Source organism: Podarcis filfolensis (genome assembly GCF_964270895.1).
Source record: "Podarcis filfolensis genome assembly, chromosome: 5".
Lineage (NCBI taxonomy): Eukaryota > Metazoa > Chordata > Lepidosauria > Squamata > Lacertidae > Podarcis > Podarcis filfolensis.
In genome coordinates this window covers 21,224,269-21,249,592 of record NC_139608.1, presented here as the reverse complement: position 1 = coordinate 21,249,592, position 25,324 = coordinate 21,224,269, and the positions used below count along the sequence as shown (strand labels likewise).

Below are 25,324 nucleotides of genomic sequence, written 5' to 3'. Positions count from 1 at the left end.
CCAGTGGTCCGATTCAGTATCTTTTCCTTTATTCCATTCATAGGAGAGTACAGGAGAGTGCTCAGATCAGAAGGCTGAAAGGTATGGAAGCACTATATAGATGTTACCCAGCATGTAAACTGTATTTAGATACGGACATTTCAGCGAATGTGTTAGCTCAGTCCCACGTTCCACCCTTGCGAAAACACCAGACTGCAAGGATCTTGGAAGCCTCTCTCTGTTTCACTCCTCTTGCTAATTTTGTTTCTGTGCTTTGGTGGTAGAAAACCACATCAGTGCACGGCACTTGCATGTTCACAGGCAGACAGGAGCGGCTGCTAATGTTTTGCGGGGGAGGAGGAAGCTTGCTTTCTGATATACAGTTCGGATGACTGTCTCTTGTGAATCATGGCCGGTGTATTGTTTTCCTCCTGAAGTCATTCCCTAGCTGAAGGTCGTCTCCAAGTGCACGTCTGCCCATACACACAGCCTTGCATGGCGGGTGAGACAGACGGATCTTGAGGGCTGCAATAGGAGGCCTCTACTGCAATGCAGGAACGGATGTGGGTCTTATCTCTCTGGTTCCATTTCCAGAGGCTTGCTCTGCCACCAAGTCTTCCAACTGATTAGGTCAAGATGATGAATAAGCCTGGAAAACATAACATCAAACTCCCCTGAGATGCCTCGCTGTTTCCAGCCAGGACAAAAGCATCTGTGTTTTTAAATAGTGAGACCGATGGTGCAGGAAGTTTTGAAACATGCTTCTTCCTCTTAGTGGTTCACAGGACATACACACAGAAGCTTTCGCCCTCCGCCCTCCAGAAATAAATTACACAGGTGATTTCCATCCCAAATGAGAGGCACTTCTAAAATACAGTGGTACCTCTGGTTGCAAACGGGATCCGTTCAGGAGGCCCGTTCACAACCTGAAAAGAACGCAACCCACGTCTGCGCGTGTGCGGGTCGCGATTCGCCACTTCTGCACATGCGCGAGCAGTGAAACCCAGAAGCAACCCGTTCCGTCACAATGGGACGCAACCAGAAAACACGCAACCTGAAGCAAACGTAACATGAGGTATGACTGTACCTTTTGCAATTCTGATATGTTAGCCAACTGCCACCAATCTCTCAGATGATGGGTTTTTAATCTGCAGTGCATGGTTTTCCTTCTCATGCAGGTATTCTTCAGACGATACGTAGGAAGTTTCTCATGGTCTCCTTTTAGATGTGGTCAGGATTGACTATACAAATGCTGTATCCATCAAGTTTCAGGTTGTTGGCTCTCATCCAGTCCTTTACAGAGGCAAGGCAACAGTCCAGAACATCTACTGCCACACCCACAGGTGTAAAGGAGAAGCAGAGCTATGCCAAAAGACAGTTTAAGAACCTAAGTTTAAGAACTGCTGGATCAAGCCAATGGCCCATTTTGTCAGGCATCATGTTCTCACAGAGGCTAACCAAATGCCTGTGGAAAACCTGCAAGCAGGAACACAGCAGAACTCTCCTGTGGTTTCCAGCAACTAGAATTCAGAAGCAGGTGGGCTCTGGTGGTGGAGCACAGCCATCAAGCCAGTAGATGTTATCCTCCATGAATTTGTCTAGCCTTCTTTTAAACCTGTCCAGGTTGGTGGCCCCCGCTGCCTCTTGTGGGAGAGAGTTCCACAGACTGCGTGAATAAGTACTTTCTGTTATCTGTCCCAAGTTTTCCAATGCTCAGCTTGGCTGGATGTCCACGAGTTCTGGCGTTACAAGAGAGAAAAACATTTCCCTATCTGCTTTCTCCATGCATAATTGTCAACACTTCTTTTGTGCCGCTGCTTTTGCCCCTCCTTTAAACAGAAAAGTCCAAAATGCCACAACCTTTCCTCCAAGGGAAGTTGTTGCTCCATCCCCTGTATCAGTTTCCCGAACCTTTTCCCAGCTCTACAATATCCTTTCCAGAAGACTTGGTTAAATATTCTGCCTCTAAGTCATCTTGAGAGAGAGGCAGAGAATGGATAATGATAAGGCCACGAATTCTTAACAGCCCCCTTGACAGACAGCAGCAGAAATAGTTTTCCACCTCTCTCCCGCCCAGCTTGTAGCTGAATAGCTGCCTTTCCCCAGAAGCTTACAGGTGAATTGCCTTTTTTCAAAGCCGCCTGACAGCTACCTTTCTGCCAAGTCCTCAGCAGTGTTCTTGACAGGGCCATGTGAACAAATGTGTCAGATCTCCTTGCTTGCCTCTCCATACAGCCTGACAGTTCATAAGGGTAAAATGCCAGGTAGACCTGACATATTTGTTCAAATGTCACTGCCGAGCATAATGTTCAGAACAGAGGATGCTAGAAGCATGCAGGAGGGAGGGACAACAAGCTGGTCACAGCACGCAAAAGGAGCATGATGGAAAGGTGGCAGTTAAAGGGGAAAGAGAACACACTATTTGCCTTCCTCAGTCATAAAAGCAGAGGAAATATGTACACCATGTTTTTTTAAAAAAACACGAGGAAGGGCCTCGTGGTGGCGAAAGCGAGCAAACACAAGTGTCGCATGGACTGGCATGGTAAAAATGCTAACTTCATTCTTCTTAATAAATGCAATCAAAATGTTGACTTCAAAATGTGGCCTTACTTTTCTTTTCTTTTTTACCACCCAGAATCAACAGACATTGTTTGCAGGTAAAAATTTAATGCACAAATTAAATATACAGTACAGTGGTACCTCGGGTTAAGAACTTAATTCTTTCCGGAGACCCGTTCTTAACCTGAAACAGTTATTAACCTGAAGCACCACTTTAGCTAATGGGGCCTCCTGCTGCTGCCGCGCGATTTCTGTTCTTATCCTGAAGCAAAGTTCTTAACCTGAAGCACTATTTCTGGGTTAGCGGAGTCTGTAACCTGAAGCGTATGTAACCCGAGGTACCACTGTAGAGCAAAGCCTGTAAGGAATTGTAAAGGGGGCGGCAGAAGTATGCAACCTAATCAGTTATAGGGTTGCCATTTTCCGTTTGGCTAGGGGGCCTTTGCCTTTAAAAGCTGCATTAGGAGTAGCTGGGCACCTCCACCAGCGCCCAAGGTGAGTGTGCGCTCATGATCGCCAGGCCCTCATCGCCAGATGGGGCATGAGCTTCACCCTCCACAAGCCCGTCCCTCGCCCTGGAGGAGCAGGCCCTTGCGTGCCAGATCTCTGCTGGGAGGGCGCCTGCTTTAGCCCCCCCCCCCTCCAAGTGCGCCCAGGGCAACAGCCCACCTGATACACCCACTCTGCATATGTTTGCTACAAGAGCGGAAAACCTAATTTTAAGAAACTGTATTAAAGTAATTCGGTTTAATTTGTAATAATTTGGAAAATTAATAAAATAATTTGGAAAATATAGCATTTGATATAATATACTGTAGTGTGTGTATGTTGTGTGTGTGTGTGTGTGTATTATTGGCTTGTGGGAGTTCTCATTTTTATGAGGTATTCTGTTTTTTTTTATAAAAATTTTATTGGTTTTTTAACACATAATAATAGACAATACAAAACAATACAAAAACAAACAAACATATAAACACGTATAATTTCTTCACATTTTTTCTTAGACCTTCTTTCATCGACTTCCTCATACCTCCCTTTTCTGCATCCCTACTTTAAAGTTTTCCAGCAAGCCCCAATGTCAACTTATAACACTTTTTTTCCCCTTTAAATCCTTTTTCTCATATCCAATTGTTTGTCCCCGCAATTCTGTTTTACCTGACCCAAAACATTTTAACACTCATTAATTTTGCAACAGTTCTTGAGATAAACTTTAAATTTCTTCCAATCTTCTTCCACCGTCTCTCTCCCTTGGTCACGGATTCTGCCAGTCATCTCCGCCAGTCCCATGTAGTCAATCACCTTGGTCTGCCATTCTTCCAGTGTGGGTAGTTCTTGTGTCTTCCAGTACTTTGCCAGAAGTACTCTTGCTGCTGTTGTAGCATACATAAAAAACGTCCTATCTTTCTTTGAGACCAATTGGCCCACCATGCCCAGGAGAAAGGCCTCTGGTTTCTTCACAAATGTGCATTTAAGCACCTTCTTCATTTCATTATAAATCATTTCCCAGAAGACCTTAAACGTCCACCAAAGGTGGTAAAAGGTACCTTCAGTTTCCTTACATTTCCAGCATTTATTATTGGGCGTGTGGTAAATCATTTTTATGAGGTATTCTGAACCACCTTGAGATCTATGGATGAATTTAATTCTTACAAATTTAATTATTTATTTAATAATTAACAGTAATCTAATTTCTACTGTAACTCATGCTGAAGGCTATCCTCGAATGTTGGGTCTTACTTCCAAGTACTCCCTTACAGTGCAAACCTATACGTATTTACTTGGAAGTAAACCCCACCGGGTCCAATGGAATTTACAGGGAAATACACCTGCAATCCTCTAGTTTCCCTCTCTGTAAAATGGGGATTCTGTAGGCCTCCAGCACAGGGATTTTGCTGCGAGGGAAATTCAGTGGCAATCCCAGAGATACTTTGCCGATTAAAGCAATAGCAACCCCGCAGCTTTCTCTATGCAAATAGTAGGAGATGAATGAGACGGGATGGTGCGTTGAGTAAATAACGATTAAATTACCCCTTTCGTATTTGCACCTCGATACTTCCCAACAGGACAAGGCAACTAGTCATCAGTGCTCGGGGGGTTCTTTGTGTGCCAAAAGCGAATATGAAATCTGCTCATTCATTTCTCATGAACAACTTCCTTGCACGGAATCGCTCTTCTCGAAGCCGTTTCTCAGCTTCGACTTTCGTCCCCACCCTCTTTGGCCCGACTCCTTGCTTTATGGCGGTGGCAATACAAAGAAGATTTAACTGGGGGGGGGGGGTAGGTGGGGAGATAGCTTTCTGCTAAGCCAGCTCCTCCTATGTCAAGGTGACAGCGACAGCCCGTCGCTCGCTCCAATTCTCCGTTTCCCATTTCCCCCTCGCTAGCTCGAAGACAGAAACTAACATGCTTCAGTCTCGTTTCCCCCGAAATCCGACCCGGGGCTGTTGCTCAGCAAGTTCAGATTGCCCAATCGCGGCGCAGGACGACGCGGCCCCCAGTTCCCACGCCCAGTTTCCTCGCAGTGCTCGGTTCAAAGGCGCCTCTCGGGTTACCGCAGAGGGGTGTGTGTGCGCGGGGGGGGGGGTTAGGAAGAAGAGGGGCGGGTGCGTGGGAGGTGGGCGACGAGGGGGTGTGTGTGTGTTTGCACGCGTCTGCAGCGCCTCTTGCCGTGCAACAAACTTCGCCCTGCCTGGAACAAAGTGCCCCCTTTTTTTTTTTTGCAATGCAAGCGGTCCCGGTTCTCCAGGGCGCTCCTGATGTGCGTGAGAACGCGCACAAGTGCACGCGCCTCGCTTCCTTCCCCCTCCCCACCCACAGAGTTTAGAATCCCAGCTATGCAAATAAGCGAAGCAGCCAGTCCCTCCCCCGCGCCCGCCCTTGATTGGGTGGGCTTGGCTTAAGGCGAGGCAGCAAAGCGAAGGGAAAGAGGAGGAGGCGGAGCCCGGCTTGGAATGCGAGCCCGGACTGACGGCGCGGCTGGGCGAGTCAGGGAGAGCTTTGCAAATAAAAGCAGGGGGGAGGGGAAGGGGAAGGAAGGCAGGCGAAGCTTCGCTTCGCATGCAAAGCTCCACCCCCCGATGGTGCAGCTGCCCGGGCCGAGGGCTTTTCAGGAAGCGGTACTTAAAACGGCTCCAGAGGAACATGTGAGAAGCAGTCGCCGCTGGAATCCGAAGGGCGAGGAGGAGGAGAGGAGCTGCAAGGGGAATGGGCGCCGCTGGGTCACATGCGGGAAGGGGCCGAGCGAGCGCCGCTGCCCGAGCCTGAGGTGCGCCGCCGTCGGGGGCAGAGCGGGCTGAACGCGGGGAAGGAGGGACGCCGGGGCTCCTGCTCCTGCCGCCGCCTCCGTCTCCTCTTCTGCCGGCTTTCCCTTGCTCCGTCGACGCCGGACCAGCAGCTGCCCTTTGGCTCGGGCTGGGCTGCTTCGCCTTGGGGTCGGTCGCCTTTGCTGCAGTCGGCCAGCCGAGAGGCGAAGCGAAGAATAGACTCCGGTAACTTCCTTCGAGGCTTTTGATTCCTTGCTTGCTTGCTTAAAAAATGAAAGAAGCTACTTGTCGAGGGGCGCTGAATTAAAGAGGATTTGGTGCTCCTTCGCGTGTTAATTTTTTTTAAAAAGGGAAAAGTCCTTTCTTGCTGAGATGATTTTTTCTTTATGCGCATTTAACTTGGAAGCGAGCGCTCTTGTATGTAAGTGCGGCTGGGCTTCTGAACAAGGACCGGGTTGCAGAGCAAACGGGCGAGCTAGGTGAAAAGTGCTTCCCCCCCCCCCGAAAAAAAAGACCTCGCAAATTCCAAAATTAAGGACTGGGTTGCGATTGCTCGCCCCACGCACCCACCCCTTAAAAAATAAAAATCGGATACTGCGGGTCCTACTTCCAAAGAAAGAGTGTATTGCAGCCTTGAAGAGCGATCCTAGACGTGTTTTTTCCCCCGAAGTGGGAGTCCCGCGGACTTCCACGGGACGTGCTTCGGAGTTGGTGTGCATTGCAGTCCCCTGGGGGCTTCTCTGTCCGGGGAGGTGGGGTGAGTACATCGGGCTGGGGGAGGGGAGGACTTAAAGGGCCTGGCCGAAGCAGACGGAGGGGGGGGCGTTGTTCCCAGCCGTAGAGTCAACTCTTCAAAAAACGGAAGAGCTGTCGACTCCCCCTCCGGGCTTCCCGGCCAGTGAATGAAACCAAAGCGCCTTGCGCAGGAATTGGAGCGAAGCCTTCGGCTCATTGCAGGCTTGCCAAGAGTTTTTCCACGCTTTCAGTATTGTGCATTCATTAATCTGGAAGGGTCGCGCACTGCGCTGCTGCCAGGATTAGGCCCTCTACCACATCGCAGTGTCCAGATCGCCCCTGTTGCACCATTCGGGGCAATTGTGTGCGGGGGTGACTAATCCGCGTTGAGTTTCCATCCTCTGCAAACAATAGAGCTTCTCGGAAGGTGGTGCCCGTCCTATCGCTTGGGCAAAAACCTCTCGATGACCTTCCTCGATCCTGGTGTTGCAAAGCAGGGAAGGGAAGTGAGTGACCGTTGAGCTCAAGGAACTGGTGACAGTGTCTTTTCTGCACTTCCTTTTTTGCTGGAGTCATCCTTGGCTTTTAAGCGCCACACGGACTGCCAGGCTGTGGGATTTGCACGGAAGGGGGATGGGGAGGCAGGCTAAACTGCAGTCCTGATCTGAATTCAATAGGACCTACTTCTGAGTAGACAAATGGGAAAAGATTTAAGTTGGCCCGTAACTGGCTTGAGAACATTCTTGTATGTCAGACACATTTACCTGGCGCAGAGTAAGCTTCTCATGAAAAAAATGCTGTTCAGCTGGGCAGAATTTCAAGTAAATAAAGGCTGGCTTGTTCCACGATAAAAACGGAAGAATAGGTAGACCTTCACCCAGATGCTTAGGGAAGTTTTTAATGTTTGATATATTGTTGTGCTTTTAATATTTTGTTGGGGACTGTTCAGAGTGGCTGGGGCAACCCAGTCAGTCAGAAGGGCGGCATATGCCTAATAAAATCATTATTAGTTTTATTAGATGTGTATAAAGCAAACCTTGGCTTCACGAGCAGTAGGAAGTCCCGATTCTGAATATTGCACCAGTTTTATTAGATGTTCCGTTGTAGAAGCCAGTCTAAATCTGTTTCAAATATATATTCATACTTTTCTGTATCCCCCAACCCTCTGTGCACACATTATATAACTTGTAAGGGTCCTTTCTAGCAATGTAGATACCCCAAACCGAGAGTTGTCTTAACCACCTGGAAATGCGGCTCTTGATCTTCCAGTTAAAATATTCCCAGGCGCTGGAGCATCGTGGCTTCTGTGTATGTGTGCCCAACCCCATACAACCCCCCCCCCCCGCTTTTGGAAGCTGCAGTGCCGGAGAAAGTCCTGCAGGTGGCAGAGCAGCTTGTCGGCTCCTTCGCTGCTTAGTCAAAAGCGGCTGGTGCGTGTGATTCAGGCGGGATGACTGGCTGTTTGTGGGAATGCGAAACTACCTCAGAGGCTCGGGAGAGGGAATGACGAGGCAGTTCCCAACCCGCAAGTGGGGCGGCGCGCAGAGCGACCCGAGGGATGTGCGTTTCTCCTAAGGTCTCTCTTGAGGAATCCGCCCTTCTGGGGAGGAGCCGCTGCAAGGACAGTTTCGCATTCTCACATGCTCATCTTACTCATTCGGTTCCGAGCTGCACACGGAATCTGGTCAACTTCCAGTGACTTGGGTGCCGGGAGGGGGAGAGATCTGCCTGCGTTTCCCTGAGGGAGAGTCTGTGTATGTATCTGTGGGCACGGGGTTTGGGAAGTCAGTTAGCATAGGTGTGGGGTGTGTGTGTGTGTCATGGGAACCAACTCTTAGGGGCAGAGGTCCCTTTGCCCCTGCCCCAATAAAATATTTGAGGCGGCCAGCCCCCCCCCCCCCCGCCAAAGTTGATGGGCATTGCCAATCAAATGGTGTTCATGTGTTGCATCTTGTGATCAATTACGCGGGGCAGAGCTTACCTGGGGACACCCCCCCCCCAATATTTTATTCCAAGTTGGCACTCCGGGTGTGGGTGTGTGTGGGTGAGAGAGAGAGAGAGAGAGAGAAAAAAAGTCTGTTTGCATGGGTCTTTGGGAGACAGAAAGGAGCAGCAAGACTTCCATCTGTGTGAATAGGAAGGAGCCACAGTCTTTTGCCAGTAAACAAGAAAAGGTAGATCCCACACTGTTCCAAGGATGTAAGTGAGGTAGGGCGAAACAAATGTTGGTGTTTTTAGATAATGATGTTTACTTGGCTTCAGTCTTCGTATTTGCTAAGGACTGCTCACATGCTGTAAACAGGTGTGTTGTGTTTTTTGGGGGGTGTGGGAGATGTGATTTTTATGTCAACCCTGATCCCCGCTAGAAGGGAGAGGCTAACCTATTTCTTTCTTTCTTTCTTTCTTTCTTTCTTTCTTTCTTTCTTTCTTTCTTTCCCACCCATCCTCCTTCTGCCCTAGGCGCCTGTGTGACTCGGAAGGAGACCCTCAAAGCGATGGAAACCGAACTGGGACCTCCCTGTGCAGTTCAGCCGGCCTGCTGCCAGGAGGTGCCAGGCTCCGCTCCTTCAGAGGCCTTTGCTATGCCGGCAAGGATCTCCGGAAAGATCCCGCCAGTCAGGCCTTGCTTCAAAAAGAAGGACGTGCAGAAGCTGCTGGACACAGGGGCACTGAGGGCTCTGCGGCCCATCATCACCACCTTGCTGGGGTCTGGCGCCCTGGATGCGTTCCTCCGGCGCAGAGGACAGAAGAGCAACCGTAGCAACTTGCATGAACCTGTCGCGAAGAAGGTCTTGGGGATCGCGGCTCCCTGCGCTCAGCCGGACAGCAGCATGGCAGTGCTGGTGGCAGGGACTTCGGACATTCAAGGACAAATATCAGACGGGTCTCCTGACCAGGAGGCCCAGCCTGGGGAGCAGAGCTTCCCCTCCGTTACCTCTTCTGCAAGCGAGCCATTCCAGGACCACTCCTTGCATGCTGCCTCCAGCTATGCTGCTGCCTTTCTTTCCTGCCCTGACAAGATACTTGAAGGTTATCCTGTGGTGCTCCAGGACAACAACAACAGCTTCATGGGTCAATGCCACTTGAATCCGGCGGACAAGTTTGGAGATGGGCTTTTCCAGGACAAAAGCGAGGAGGCGTCCCTCGACCTTGTGTTTGAACTCTTGAACCAGCTGCAATATCACACCCACCAGAAGGACGGGGTGGACATCTGCGTGGATTTTCTGCAGGGGGTCTGCCTCCTCGGCAGCGATTGCCCCAGGCACCACACGGTCTTGCCCTACCACTGGCAGGTCAGGAGGACAGCCACACAAGTGTGGCAGAGTGTGACCACTGACTCCCAGGAGCAAATGGAAAGGCTCTACTGCAACCCGGACAACGACAAAGTCAAAATGAGATACCGGTGAGTGATAAGATGCCCTTCTTGCCTTAACTGTCTGTTGTGTTAAAAGTAAAGGAATCTTAGCCAAGACTGGGGAACCCTTTTCTCGAAAGTGCATTCTTGCATATAGCCTCTATTACCTTGAATTATTGACCTACTAAAATTCCTTTGTCTGACTTAATGTGGCACGCCCTTAATCTCTTCAAAAGTATCCATGTAATCTCAGGTGAGCTGATAACTGAACAGCCCAATTTAAACAGGCTTTCATTTAAAACAGGGCTGGGGGGCCATCTACGTTTTGGGATCTCCACCTCTCAGCAGCCCCTACCCAGCATGACCAAAGTTCAAGAATGCTTGGAGTTGTAGGTCAAACAGCATAGTTGGGGTTTTTTTCATTGTGTCCAGCACCCAGCATTCATGGACCTCAATGGAAACTGCCCAGCTGGATTTCAGAGGGTGCTTCTAAACCACAGCATGTGGATGCACATCTGATGAAGGGTTATTGGCCTATGTGCTTGAACTGTAAGAAGGCTGAGTACACAGTAGGAAATAGAAGAACCAGTAAGTGGTGTGTTTTTTCTGTCTTACGATCTTGCTAAAACTTAGGAGCAGTAGAAGTGTGCTTTTGATGCATGTAAACAGCCATGGCGTTTGGACTTTAATCTTGGGTATTAACTAGTCCAGAGTAACTACAGACCCTTGGTATCCACTTGCCACAAGAGAAGTGGACTAAACTTAAGGCACTGGAAGAGTAGTCTAAAGGGGAGGGGGAGAATCCACAACAAATTTATCTTGAGTGAAACCTGTCCCATATGAAGAAAAGGAGAGCCCGCTGCGTCGGTCCAGTGGCCCATCCCAATCCCAGTATCCTGCTTTCACAATGGCCAAACAGATGTCTATGAAAAGCCCCAAAGCAGAAGCTGAACCCAACAGCACTCTCTTTGACTTTGATACCTGGAAGCTTGGTGGAGATAGAACCTAGTCGCTGTCACTAGTAACCACTGAGAGTGTTATTCTTCATGAATTCCTTTACTCCTAATTCAAAATTCGCTTTTAAGACAGTCGGTGGCTCTTGTTGGGAGCAGATTCCATAGTGCATATGCCGTGTAAAAAGAAAAAGTATTTTGTCAGCTGTGCATCTTCCAACATTCAGCTTCATTGGGTTTTCCTGACTTCTAGTGTTAGGAGAAAAACTCAACCAGGCTGATTAAAGAGAGCTAGCCCATGTACATGTTTTTAAAGGAGTAGTGAATCTGTTCCCTTGATTCCAAAGGATATATGGCTATTTTCAGACCCAGCCAAGTTGGTGATTGACACATACAGCTCCATGTAAATGGAGTACAAGCTTTAGGAGAGCCAAGCGGGAGGAGGTCGCACCATATTTTCAAGGTGGTCCCATAACATCTGTAAAGCGAGCTCAACCACCTCGATCCACAGCCAAGCCACCAACCCAAAATATGTGTGTTTGGACAACACCGCCACCCCTAGGAGCACTCACTCCACCATTTGGGATCTGGCTGGCACGGTTGTGTTTTGGAAACAGAATAATAAACATTGCTTGGATTTCTTCCTTTTTTTGTGCCACTTGCTGCTGCACACAGGATGGAAGAAATGTCAACGGAGCAGTTGTTCCTTTTATCTTGCACAGCTGAAAGAATTGTGGAATGTCCTCTTTTTAGCCAGCCTGCAAAGGCTGCCAGTGGAAGCCCTTGGAAGCTGAACTTTTGGTTATGCCTTCTCTTTCTCCCTCTCTCCCTCCCCTGCTGCCTTCCTGTCAAGGTGGCATTGCTGCATCTCTTTGATTACTGCACATGCCTGGGCTCTTGCGAAGGAAGACACAGTGTTCCGGATTCAGTCTGTGTACCTGCATCGTTCCAAAGGAACTGTGCCAATTAGGGTGTTCTGGCACTTTTGAAATATGAACGCAATTCCTTGTCACGCAAAGTAGTTGCAACTAGAGCAAATGGGTGGGGGTTGGGAGGCGTAAGGCAGGTTCTACAAGCATTCAGCCCCAGCCCTGGGCTCCTTGCCATTCAAAGTAGCTCCACTGCCGTGACTCGAGTGGTATCCTTTGTGACATCACAAGGCCTCCTGGGGCATCCTGCTGGGATTGCCTCACTGGCATCTGTAAAGAAACCACTGTTTCCCCAAGCAACTGGCTGAGTTGCTTGTGCTGTCGGGCTGGTCCTTCAGGCGCTGCCTGCAAATTCCAGACTCTGGCATGTGCTGCTGAACTGAGGCAGCAAGGGAACTCCTACAGGACTTGTGCTAACAAGGGAGGGAGGCAGCAGTGGGTTTTAAGTTGCAAGCAGTGCAGAGTTTAGAGTTGGAAGGTGGGGGGGGGAGGCCTGTCTAATAGCAGGAACAGCTGGGTGGTTGAACAGTTGCCTGAGGATGTTGTGGAATTTCTCAATCTGGCATCAAGGAGAAGCTGGATGAACTTCTGTTGGGGATGGCTTGGGTCTGAGGAATCCATAATGTACATGTTGTAAATAATGAGCCTGATAATCTCTCCATCTCCCTTCAGACTGTGCAGTACTAAACCTGAATAAGTGGTTCAAGTAGCATTTTTGTTTGTGTGCCAAAAGCATTCTTCTTAATGCTTCAGAGCTGTTTGTGTTTCATTGTGGTTATCCAGAGTTTGGAACTTTTGTTTTGAAATCTGGGAGCAGGAGGAGTAGATCTAAAAACCTTCATTCTGTTTTGTCACAACCTAGATAAAACGCTGTTCTTTCTTGCAAGTCAGCACCTGGTGCTAATCTTCCCTAGTCCCTTATCTGAACACAAGGGCTCGTTCTGCAGCAAAGTGGAGTCACTTTGGATTTATTACTTTTCCAAGTTGTGTAAATTATTACTTTTGCTGTTGCTTAAATTGTAGCCAGGACATTGCTTCAACAGTTGCAGTTTCCCTGTGTGGAAAGACCTTCCATGTAAAGATCATCATGAAAGCTACAGGCAGTGCCCAACATTAGTCATATTTGGAATGGACTCATTGAAATCAGTGGACTGAAGTTCATTGATTGCGGCTTCTCACCCACCCACCCACCCATCCATTCATTCATTGACACCCACAGAAATCTGCCTCCAAAAGAAAACTTGTGCCTGTGATGTTTTATATTCACAAGTTGCAAGTCAGCATCAAGGCCATGTGTGAGGTACTGTAGAAACACCCACATGATTTTACACTTAACTGTGGCAACATTCTAATTAGTTTCTTTCTAGCCCAACATTTATCATCATTTTCAGGGAAGACAAAATGTCACAGAAGTTCCCTTTTAAAAAGATTTCATCATACCAATAAATATTGCATTGCATCAACAAATTTTCTTCTCAATTTCCTATGTGTAAGATGGAAAAGCTGCCATCTTACACTAGGACTTCAGTGACTGTTTCTGCTGCTATGCTTTCTTTCAGGAAAAATCCCATTTCCCACATACTCCTTGCGTTTGTAGTATTCATCGTCGTGAGGGAATTTTTAAAACATAATTCAGACTTGGTGTTCAAGACTGCCTTTAACAGGCATAGGCAAACTCGGCCCTCAAGCTGTTTTGGGACTACAATTCCCATCATCCCTGACCACTGGTCCTGTTAGCTAGGGATGATGGGAGTTGTAATCCCAAAACGTCTGGAGGGCCAAGTTTGCCTATGCCTGTCCTTTAACCAGTGGCGTAGCGTGGGGGGTGCAGGGGGGGCCGGCCGCACCGGGCGCAACATCTGGGGTTAGGGCAAATCCATGGGTTAGGGGACGCAAATCCACGGGTTAGGGGGCGCAAATCCACGGGTTAGGGGGCGCAAATTACTTGCCTTGCCCCGGGTGCTGACAACCCACGCTACGCCACTGCCTTTAACCGCTTTTACAGGGTTGTATGGTTTCCTGAGGTGAGGCAAGAGAACCTCAGCTCCTGAGGTGATTCTTTGGTATCTAGATATCAAGGGTTGGGAACTTTTGTTTGTTTTTATATTAAAGTTGTATACCCACATATCCCAGGGCGGTTCACAACATAAAACTACAACACAAACAACTTTTGGCCTTTGGCTCCACCAGACTATCCTGTTTGGAGCGAGTCATAGTCACCTGTCCTACACCTGATGTCATACAGGTAATGTGTGGGGAGCATGATTGAAGGGATGGGCAGCAAGATTTGGCTTTAAAAGGATGCTAACTAATGCAAGCCTGATCCAAGGGAGACCCGTTAATGCACAATGGCTCACTAGTCATTAAAGCAAAACCTGAAAGGAGAGAACTATCAGCACTTAGGGGGGGAAACCAAATACTGTAATAAAAAACCGCACCCTGGGTGATGAATCAGAATGGTTTTCTGTTTCTCTAGAGGGTAGTAGGATGTGAACCAGTCAGTTCAAATGAAAAAAGGATGTAGGCTAAACATTAGGAGCAGCAGTAGAGCAGACACTTCTTTGGTTTGAGGTTGTTTAAGCAAAGCCTGGATGGGGCCACCTGTTGCAGATGTTTCAGAATGCCCTTATTAGCAGAGGCTTAGGCTGGGCTACTTCTGAGATCCTTTGCGAACTCTGGATGTTTGATCAATCCAGGCAGCCCGGCTACTTCTGACTTGAAATGACTTGGGAATCTTGTAACTTTCAGAGGCCCCTGCAAGTCTTTGCCCTGTGGTCAATGCAACTTGGCTTTCCCCTCTCCTCCTCAGATGTTGTGTCTCCTGGCAACTGGGTGCAGATAGTGGCCTGTTGCACCTGGCCACCTTGAGCGCCTGAGTTTGTTTTGCCAGAGCCTCCTGGTTCACATGGTTACCACCCCTGTTGGGCTAAAAGCTATTAATCTCTCTTGGTCAGCCTAGCTTTAGAAGCTGAGCGATAAAGCTTGCATGCAACAAGGAAATGTCTGTTTCAGCAGTTCCAGGAGAGGACAAGCTGCAGCCAGTCTCGGATAGTAACCAGCAGGGGGGTTCTTTTTTTTTTTTTTAATCCCTTCCTTTGTTTTGAATACAGCTTACATGGCACAGTGACCCATCATTATGCCCTGTGTCCATAATATTGTCATTGTTTTGTGCTCCTAAGTAAGTTCGTAGGTCCTAAGCCATTGGCTCCCCTGGGGACTAAAGTACTTCTCTGTGGCTCGCAAATGGCTTCTTTTTCAATAAGTATTGCCCCCTGCTTGTTCTAAAATGCGCATTTATTTATAGAGCGTTTGTGCCCTGCCCTTCAGCCAAAAAGGGCTCCCTTGAATGGCTTGTGTACAGTCAGTTAAAAAAACGGGAGAGTCCCTGCCTGCAGGTTTACACTCTGGAAAACACGACATGCAAGGTAAAAGGGACAGGGAGGGAAGAGGGGGGAAAGCAAACCCAGGCACTAGTTCTTAAATAGTAGTTTTTACAATGACCAACTGGCATAGAAACAGTTCAGGATAGATTGTGTGATACCTGCTCCCTCTCCCCCTTAATTTCAGGATTCCATCCATATTTTTTTTTTGCTGTCTACCATGGAGTAATGATGGAATACTGCCATATGAGCTCGCTGTGATGGAATGCAGGCATGTGTGCCCCTATTGTTGCTTAACACCTCATTTATTTCCATGGGGCTCTTACAAAAGAAGTTCCTGTTTTGATAAATAGGTAAGGGTAAGGGGACCCCTGACCGTTAGGTCCAGTCGTGACCGACTCTGGGGTTGCGGCGCTCATCTCGCTTTATTGGCCGAGGGAGCCGGCGTACAGCTTCTGGGTCATGTGGCCAGCATGACTAAGCCGCTTCTGGCGAACCAGAGCAGCGCACGGAAACGCCATTTACCTTCCCGCCGGAGTGGTACCTATTTATGTACTTGCACTTTGACGTGCTTTCGAACTGCTAGGTTGGCAGGAGCAGGGACCGAGCAACGGGAGCTCACCCCATCGTGGGGATTCGAACCGCCGACCTTCTGATCGGCAAGCCCTAGGCTCTGTGGTTTAACCCACAGCGCCACCCGCGTCCCTGTTTTGATAAATAGGTGTACTCTTATTACCCTGCTGCAGCATATTAAAACAGAAATGCCTTCCCTTGGTGGCTTTTGACCAGATGCGTTCTGACATTCTTTCATTTGTATCTCTGTAGCTCATTGCCAACCTCCAGGGTAAAGAACCTTCAGGCTGTAATCCACTTACCTGGAAGTAAGACCCTGCAAACAAAGTGGGGCTTTTGTGTAAAACCCTTATAGTTTGCACTGTAATGGGGTTCTAAAATACCCGCCATATTGAAGGACCTGAGGAAAAATACCTAGGGTAGATACTGTTCTTCAAATGCAGAGTGCCATTGTTCAATTTCTTTTCTTATAAATTTAGTTTTCAGACTTGTCTGTAGTGCTGTTTGGTCCCCCATACTCATCTCAAGACAGATAACAAACATGCAGCAGAATGAGATTTCCTGAATTGGTAGGACAGAAAGCACTCGCCTGCAGGTAGAAAGCTAGCACATAGTGAACCAGCCTGTCCTTGCTGCACTAATTCTCTGCTTAACGGGACTTCTCATATTCTTATACAGAGGGACATTTTTAAAAGTGATATAGTCCATTTTCTACAACCTTAAGATTTTTTCACCTGTAGGTCCACTTCCCTGTGAAACACTTATTGGTTTCGTTTTCCTGCATTGGAAGAAGTTCAAACAGGTTTTGTTTTATTCCACTCTGCCAATCAGCTTTTCCAAACTGAATTCATTGCTGTTCTAGCAACATAAGGTACATATAACTACTGATGAGTTTGAGGTGTCCTCAAAACATCCATGAAAATAAATGGGTAACAATATTGCCCAACATTATCAAGTTCATGCACTATGAATCTCCGCCACCCCCCACTTCCAACACAGCTCACATTCTAAGTGGGAGAAAGTGGTTCTTAAATCTGTAGCATCTTGTTTTAAGTCTGCATGTTTTTCCGCTCCAAACGCACTTCCTGGAGATGGGAGTTTGGCTTTGCTTTTGAAAGTTACAACTGAGTGATCTGCACAGCTGTCGAAATGAAGGAGAACAACCCCTTATGAATAAGAACAGATGAATTTTGTGATGTTTTCTCTATCCACTCAGCTGTTTACTTTTGCTGGGTGCGTGTATGGAGGGGGGTGGAAGCAAAATATCTAAACAAGAAAGAGGTGAATAATGACTGCTGATTTCTGGTGTGCTGAGTTCCAGCGAATTCTTGGTATCCACCCCACCACCCCTTTCAAAGCCTGTATTTACATATGAAGCAAATCTATTGGCTTTTTATCTTGTGTGGATCTGGGAAAGCTGTAGAAGAGGAGTTTCAGGGGAATTGTCAGCAGACTCCTGTTTACTCCTGTTACTATGCAAATAAGATTGTGGGGGGAAGCAGCTGTCACCTGGCTCCAGGTCTAGGTCATCCTGTTCCTTCTGTGCCATTCTCACAGGAAAGGAAACTGCACATAGGTAAACCCAATAGCAGCAGCCAATCAGGCTTATTAACCCTTGATTAATAGTACTCCGAAGCAGTCTCTGCAGTTTGATAATTGCTCTCCCCCCCCCCCAATAGCCCCGCTTGCTGCAGAACCATCATCGCCCCTTCCCACAAGCGCTTCTCATCCAGGGCAGGTGTCTCCTTGCTGCTGCTGTTGTTGAAGCTTAGAGAAAAGTGCTTGGAAAATAAGTGAGATGTAGGGAGGAACATTTCTGTGCTCCTCAATCTTTTGGGAGTAAAATGGGAGTTTCTGCCCGCTCCCTTTCTATGCAATCGGGGTGGTTTTCCATTGTGTGTGTTTAAAGCACCTAGAGACTCATTGCAGCGAGTTCAGTGCAGGCAGTAGTTACATTCAGATGCTTTAAGAAACCCCATACTTTCCATTATTGCAAGACACTGTGCTTGTGGTAAATGGTTTCCTAGTGTTGTTATTTATTAAATTTGTATACCGCCCTATACCCGCAGGTCTCAGTACAGGTGGACTTTAATTAAGGGTGAGAAAAATCAGGCAAGTATTTGCAAAGGTATTTGTGCTAAGAGTTCTCGTCAGCCTCTCTGCTACTTCTGTCCCGGCTCCAGTAGCCTTTGGGTGGAAAGGTCAAAGGCGTGCACACGTGTGGACCAAGAATATACAGCTTCTGTTGCATTGAGGTTTCTGGAACTTGAGAAGGTTAATAGGGGTGACTGTGGAGAGCGGGCAAGGAGGAGGAAACTGAAAGAGTGCTCTGTAAGGCAGAGGAGTGCAGCCTTTTGATCCCCCAAAGAGCCAAGCCAGAGGTTTACACTGGCCATGGGTGAAAAGGAATGGCGCTTCTGCCTTTGCCAGAATGGCCGGCTGTGCAAGTAGTCTGTCACCACTCCTCTTTCCCCTTAGGCTCTGGCTGGGAGGGAAAAACTAGGGCTATGAGCCAGTTATTTTGTATGGGGCGAGGGAGCATCCACAAACACTTCTCCATCCTTGTGAGAACAGGATGCTTTCCTAATAGGCACACATCTTGTACCATAAAGCAGAAAGGCCTAAGTGCATGGAAGGAATGCGGTCCCTTAGCCCTGTTGCAGAATCCACACTCAAACCTGAACATAGGAAAGATTTTATTGAGAATAAGAAACCAAAGGGGAAAGATGAAACTGTACTTTTAAGACAGGGATGGCCCTCCAGATGTTTTTATGGGTCCAACCAACAACTCCCATAAGCGCCAACCAGTGTTGGGGTTGCAGTTCAACCATGTATGGAGTGCAGCCCACTGGCTACCCCTGTTTTAGGAAGCTGAGTGAGTGTTGAAAGATCTAGCTAACCTATGGAAGAATCATTGTGAGAGTGCACTACCCACCCAGCCTAGGTAGAATCAGCTTGCTCAGGTTGTAGACTCAGCACTTAGCATTTGTCAATGGTCAAAGGTAAGGGACACAGCAATAAAGGCAGCACTGTTCTGTATTTATGGTGTTTGCAGCCAGGTGGCTTTGACTGACAGGTTGGGTGCCTGGCACAGCTCAAGGGCTTGGCTGTGCATATGTGGGAAAGATAGACTAAGACACTGTTTGAGAAGTTAAGCGGCCAGCATGTTTATTAACACAGAAGTTTCCCAGCTTTGGCAATAGACATAATCTTAAAGGAGGCCTTCGGACAGTTTGTGCAAAAGTAGTGGGAGGTTGTGGAATGGGGAAAGGCTGGGTAATTTGTATGTCTTAAATGCGATCCCCAAGCAGGATAAATCCATGTCACCTGGGAGAGTTGGGAGCCTAGGGAAGGCTTCTCTTCCCTTCTGTATGAGGTTCTATAGCAGATCCTGCATCACACAAAAAGTGCATCCTTACTGGTGATGTCTGTGAAGCTCAGCCTAAATCTGGGCATGAGCTGGTAATGTGAGGAACCAGCTCCATCTTTATTCTGATACAGGTGTGTTCCTGCCATTATGAATTCCTTGGGCAGATAAATAGTTTGTATATTTCTTTCAGCTTGACAAACCAGCCTGTTGGATAATGATTAGAATAAAACATTTTATTATTGGATTGGAGACTACTTGAAAAGTGACTTTATATTATAGAGAGGCTATAAAGCCAAAGTTGTCAGTGTTTGCCAGATTTGGATTTGAACGAATGTATTAACACCTCCCTGTTCCTTTTGTGTTTCTGATTTTGGGAATCCTTAATTTCTTTTTTTTTAAAAAGGTACTCACTTTTTAGGCACTCTTTTCATTTTGAAGAACACAAGTTGGGTTTGGGAAGCCAGAAACTTTGGAAAACTGCCTTTTCAGTACCCTGTGATCAGGACTGTGCGCTGTGGCTTAAATAAAATCTTATGCCAAGAAAAGATGGATTTTGCGTCCTATATAAATAATGTACATTTCCACAAATGGAAGGCCTTCTGCTTTTTCAAAGGCAGCAAGCAATTCTGTGATCTTTGAGTAGAAACAAGGTCTTGGCCATTTGAAATCTTCCTGAGCTCTCCCCTGGCTATGAAGCCATTGTCAGGTACTGCCCAGTCTCTCAGGTTTATCTGTGCAAATGTATACACCGTGAAGACTAAAAATGTGCATTAAAAAAAGATAAATTTAGCGGGTAATTCTGTACCTGGTATCATAGTCTGTTTTTCTGTGGCTTTGTGTAAACTATCAGAAAACATGCTACTCTGCCCAATGAAGCATTCTTTTCTGAAAATCGCTGCACGGCCATGAAAAACCAACGTCCTTTCGGTTAGGCCCAACTCTCTTGCTTTTTGGAATGATGAATATCGACAACAACCTATTATAGCAGAGTTTTGACTTTGCTGTTATGCAAGGAACTCCGTTTTGTGCACTCTGGTTGCAAAACCTAGTTTTCCACTGGCCCACTCCTGCTGGAGCGGGAACTTTTATAGAAATTTCCTTTGCTAGCTCATTATTTTGACAGATAACGTTGGCAACAAAGCATGCATGTCACTTCACGCAGAGAGGTGCTAGCGCCCTGCCTAGTGTTTGCCAGTGCCCTGGAAGCTAAAACTGACTCTAGCCCGTTCTTCCTCCTCTCCCGATCCGAGATGCTCACAGCCAGGAGTTGCACTGGCGGTGGGGACTTCTTTGGCTTGTATTTTTGCCCGCATATAAATAGTTACTGTTGCTAGGCGAAAAGGGGAACAAAGGGCTTTGTGAACCAGTTTCCAAGAGTGATTAAGCAAAACTTCACACTGTGTGTTGTGCATGGGGTGTCCCCCCCCCCCCCGCTTCCCTCAGAACTGCGGTCTGTTTACTCCAGGCACACACCACTTGACCAGTGGTGATGAATCAATGCAGAGTCACCAAAGTAAGGGAACAGTTGTTGGACTGTAGCTGATGAGACATGATGCCCTTTTCGTCCCACGTCAGGAGCATTCTGACCGGGAGACGGCAGCTAAACATTCTGTGCGCCCAAGAGATCCATGTGACGGTGGCCTGACTTTGTCTTCACTGACTTGGCAAGGCCTTTAATGAGTTCGAACTTTAATGAAAGTTCAAACACGTTTTCTCCTTGTCTGTCTCTGCTGCCGCCACCGCCCAGAATTTGCAGATTAGGAGTCATCTTGGTCACATTCATACCACATATTTTAAGCACTGTGATACCACTTCAAGCAGCCATGACTTCCCCCCCCAAAGAATTCTGGGTGCTGTAGGGACTCCCTGTTCACCTCACAGTGATACAGTTCTTCTTTCCCAAGGAACTCTGGGAAAGATAGCTCTGCTAAGTGGAATAGGAGTCTCCGAACAACTCTCAGCACCCATTGCAAGCTGCAGCTCCCAGAATCCTTTGCGAGAAGCCATTGCTGTTTAAAATGGAACCATAGTGCTTTAAAAGTATGGCGTGAACGTGGCCCTTCAGTGCACCTTACTTAATGGGAGTTTCTGTATATGGAAGGTCAGATAGATCCAGTCTTGTTGCAGTCGGTGTGTGGTGGTCAGAGCCAGGTCACAAAATGCGGTTGAATAAATGAATGGCGCAAGCAGACATACATGGCTTAAAGAACTTGGATGCCCCTCCATAAATCGGTTTATATTTTTATGACTCCTATAGCATTGAGCTCTTACAATGCTGCCAAAAAAAATTCCTTTTCTCCCTCCTTTCTGAAATCATTCTTCCCTCTCAGAAGCTGCTGATTGTTTCTCCATTAATTTTGATGTTGGCTGGCGAGCATTTTTCATTTTAAACTGTATAATAAATGGCGATGAGTGCAGACTCTACATGCCATAATTCCCTGGGTTGGTTGTTAAGGCACTCTAGGAATTGTAGCTCTGTGAGGCGAGGAGGTAGTCTCCCTAACAACTACCAGCACCATTAACAAACTCCAGCTCCCAGGAGTCTTTGTGGAGAAGCCATGACTGTTCAAAGTGGTATTGCAGTGCTTTGAATGTATAATGCAGATGGGGCCCCTTGAGTTTGGGCTACTTGCTAGCAGAAGGAAATTCCCTACCAGCTGGAGGAGTCACAGTGAAGGCATCTCTCACCTGCCAACTTCATTTGACAGCCCAGGTGAAACCAAGTGGGTGTTCTTGGTTGATCTTTGAGATCATAGTGAGGCATGAGGAAGGAAGTAGTTTCCTAAAGTATGCTAGGTAGGGCTTCAGAAGCCGAAGCCACTTATTTCAAATGTGGCTACTCCCGGATGAGTTGTTTCTCGCTTCCCAGAATTTGCAGCTGTATTGAATATTTTCTGCTATGACACACTATGGCAGGGAGAACATTTCCTTTCCCAGCCAATCTTGTTTCCAAGTGGGTTGAACCCCTCTTCTCTCCTGGTTTTGCTTTTAATTTCCAGTTGGGAAGAAACAGGCTCTCCTGAGCACTACTGTGCCTGCTGACTAACATGTACTGTACAACGCTTTTTCCTGACTTTAGTGTTTTTTCATTTTTCGCTTGTTCCTTGGCTTCTATTTTCTCTCCCCCCCCCCCCTTCCCCATCCAAGCAAATATCCATAGTGTCAGTGGAAACTCATTCCAAAACATTGGTGCAGCTTCGGCTATCTTAAAACAGCAAACATGCCGGAAATATTTGTACTACGAATCTTGGTACCCCTTTGGTTCAAGTCAGGTACAGATATGTCATGGGATGGGGGCCAAGAGGAGTGTCTTAGTGCTGTGCCAGAGTTACTTACATGTGCCTAAAATTAGATGAGCATAAAACATGTGGCAACCTCTTGTGGAGGTTTTTTAAGTGAGTGGGTGAACTTCAGTACAAAACACAAGTAAGCAAAATTCTTTGCCTTTGCATAGAGGCCAACAGCTAATGTGAGATTTTCTTGGATGTCATTTCCTTACCGCAGCTGCTCTGACAAACCCATGGCTTTGTGACTCTTTCCAGACCCGATATTCAGTAGGGCACAGCATTTTAACTTTTTCCGCCCCATAGCCCACTGCAGACCTTTGCACTTGTGGCGTTCAAGAGTTCTGACTAAAGCTAAGCAAGCAAATGCTTAAGAACTGCAGTAGGAATGCAAAGTTCATCCTCTCAACTAGTCAAGTTCATCCTGTCTACTAATCTCTTCTACTTAGAAAGGTGTATGGAAACAGCCTTCCTTCATAAGTGCTTGTTTGTCCCACGTAGCACCACTGACAATTCCATTTTGTTAGGACAGGCACCGCCAAACTCGGCCCTCCAGCTGCTTTGGGACTACAATTCCCATCATCCCTGACCACTGGTCCTGTTAGCTAGGGATCATGGGATATGTAGTCCCAAAACTGCTGGAGGGCCGAGTTTGGGGGTGCCTTTGTTAGGACGTTTGAGGTGTATTCATGCCCCCAACATGCCCCTGTGTGCTTCCCTCTCCACCCTGCCCCGAACTTGTCCATGCCACATATACATGAGTAGAACTCCCATGACCAGGAACCTGGGCAAACCAATGTCAGCTTGCTCAGGATTCACACAATGCACCTCTTTGAAAGGGCATCACATCATTGCAGTGCACTGAGGATGGGGGGTGGGGATCCTTGCAGTCACAGAAGGAACTTCCCGGGCAGAATGGCCACCCCCAATGGCAAGTCTTCTCCAGCTGATCTCAATTGTGCTGAAAGGTGAGCGCACAATTTTAAATAAAGCTGACATCTACTCTCGTGCAGTTAGGCTTCCTTGTTCATCCTCCTCTGTCGAAAACAAGTTCTTCCTGGCAAAAGAAAAAGAAAAAATCTTAATCTTACATGTTTCTGCTCTCTTCTAAAATCCCTTGACTATCTAGAAAGTACTTAATAAATTTTGCTACGGGCACACAGACAAAACAACAGTCCGGGCTCCCAAAGGTTGGAATTGTAGGTGAGTTTCCAAAGAGGCTGTTGCGTTGGCTGTAATATTAAGAGATGATAAACCTGGACTCAAACCCCCTGGGGATCCGAAGCATAAATTGCAAGAGTACAATATAAACCAGAGTTGTTCCCTTGGAATGTGCAAGCAAATCAATATTTATCAAGTCTCACTAATGCACTTGTCAGATTAAATTCTCAAATATCCCGTTGAACATGCAGTGGGCTTATAAAATATGTAGACTTGGGCTATTTCTCCATCTCAACCGGCTGCCAACAAATGAGACAATAACATCCCAGTATGCTTTCTGTTTTAATATTCCGAACAGCTTTATTGAGGTTGCGAGCGCTTCATATCGAAGCAAGCATAGGAATAATGTTATTAAATCAGAAATATAATACTGTAAGAGAGGCCTGGTGGAATAGGCTCCTCCTGGTGATTTTCAATAATAATACTAAATCATTTATGAACTGGGTGGCTTGGTAATCTGGAGGTACCTCTGTAAAGTCACTAGGGGGTTTAGTAATCTTTGGCCTCCACCTTACTTTGAAGGACCTTATATCATGACCCTTTTATCGACCCAACAACCCAGTAAGGTAGGTCAGCTTGCTGCCCTATGTCTTCAGACTATGTATGGAATCTTTGGGGAATATTGATCACCCATACCTGTATTTATTGGATAAAATTATGCAGGCTTGTAAATAGCCACTCATCTGGCTGCCTATGATTAAAGGCAAGGCAGAGAGGGTGGCATTGCTAATTGTTTTCATTCTGACACTCAAATGTTAGCCTTGTTCACTTTAAAACCTAAACTGCTGCTACTCATTTTAAGAGCACTTGAGCTTGGCTCACACTCAGGACTCAAGGCAGTGTGTGTGTGCAAGAAAACTCCCGAGCAATTTTGCAGCACATTTGATGGGCACAGGTGTGCATGATTTTTTGGGGGGGGGTGTCACAGGTGTGAGGTGGTGGGTTGGGGAGAAACTTGATGCCAATTATACTTGGAGAATTCAGTGTGGTGTGATCCTTAAGACATTGGTCTAGATCCCCACTTAGCCATGCAGGTTACTGGGTGACCTTTGGCCAATTACAGCCTTCTAGCCTAACCTACATTGCAGGGTGTTTTTTTAGGTGAGATGGAAAGATAAAATGAACAAGAAAGAACCATCTGTGCACTCTCTGGAGCAAGGATAGGATCAAAACATAATCAGATGGCAGCGTGCAGGGCAAGCTGTCTGCATAACACCAATGTGCTTGTTGCTTTTTAAACTCTCGGTAGCATTGTGTAAAAAAATCGGTTTGTTGAGTAGCTAGCATGAACCCTGTACCTATCTACATTTTGTAGGTACAGAATTAATGATACTTAAACCTCTTGCATGGTGCTTTGTTTATCAGAGCTGAGCAGAAATGCCGTGTTGCTGAAATATGTAGGGGCTCCCAGATCTGTCCAGTGTTGACTGCTTCCACCCACAAAGCTTTGCAACCGGTGCTTGTAAAAGAAGACATGGCACTTTCAATTCCCCTAGCGTGGGAACGGGGTGCTCCCATAGGGCTAATATTCAGCAAGCCTAAACAGAGCAAAGGTTTTCTGCAAAGCTAAAATAAGTCTTGGAAACAGCTTAAAATAGCCTGAAAATGGATAGTGGGACCCTCGCTTCTTAAAGGCCTTGTTTGTTTGCAAATTCCCAAAGGTGATTCCAACATGTTTTGTATCCTGGTGGGGGGGGTCTCTTTGAAACTGTATCTGCATCTG

The 25,324-nt window shown here is 47.0% G+C and overlaps 1 protein-coding gene across 2 annotated transcripts in view; it reads left to right on the top strand.

Moving 5' to 3' along the window:
• The first annotated feature begins 5,470 nt into the window (after positions 1–5,470).
• Positions 5,471–25,324, top strand: part of TIPARP (TCDD inducible poly(ADP-ribose) polymerase) — a 29,501-nt gene continuing 9,647 nt past the window's right edge. Inside the window, exons 1-2 of one of the 2 annotated variants that reach the window (XM_083613248.1) lie at positions 5,471–6,026; positions 8,997–9,939. In XM_083613248.1, the coding sequence (XP_083469374.1) occupies positions 5,762–6,026; positions 8,997–9,939 (1,208 nt within the window). In that variant the 5' untranslated portion in view covers positions 5,471–5,761. Of the gene's footprint in view, positions 6,281–8,996; positions 9,940–25,324 lie in introns of both variants that reach the window. The other variant, XM_083613249.1, reaches the window with a different exon arrangement.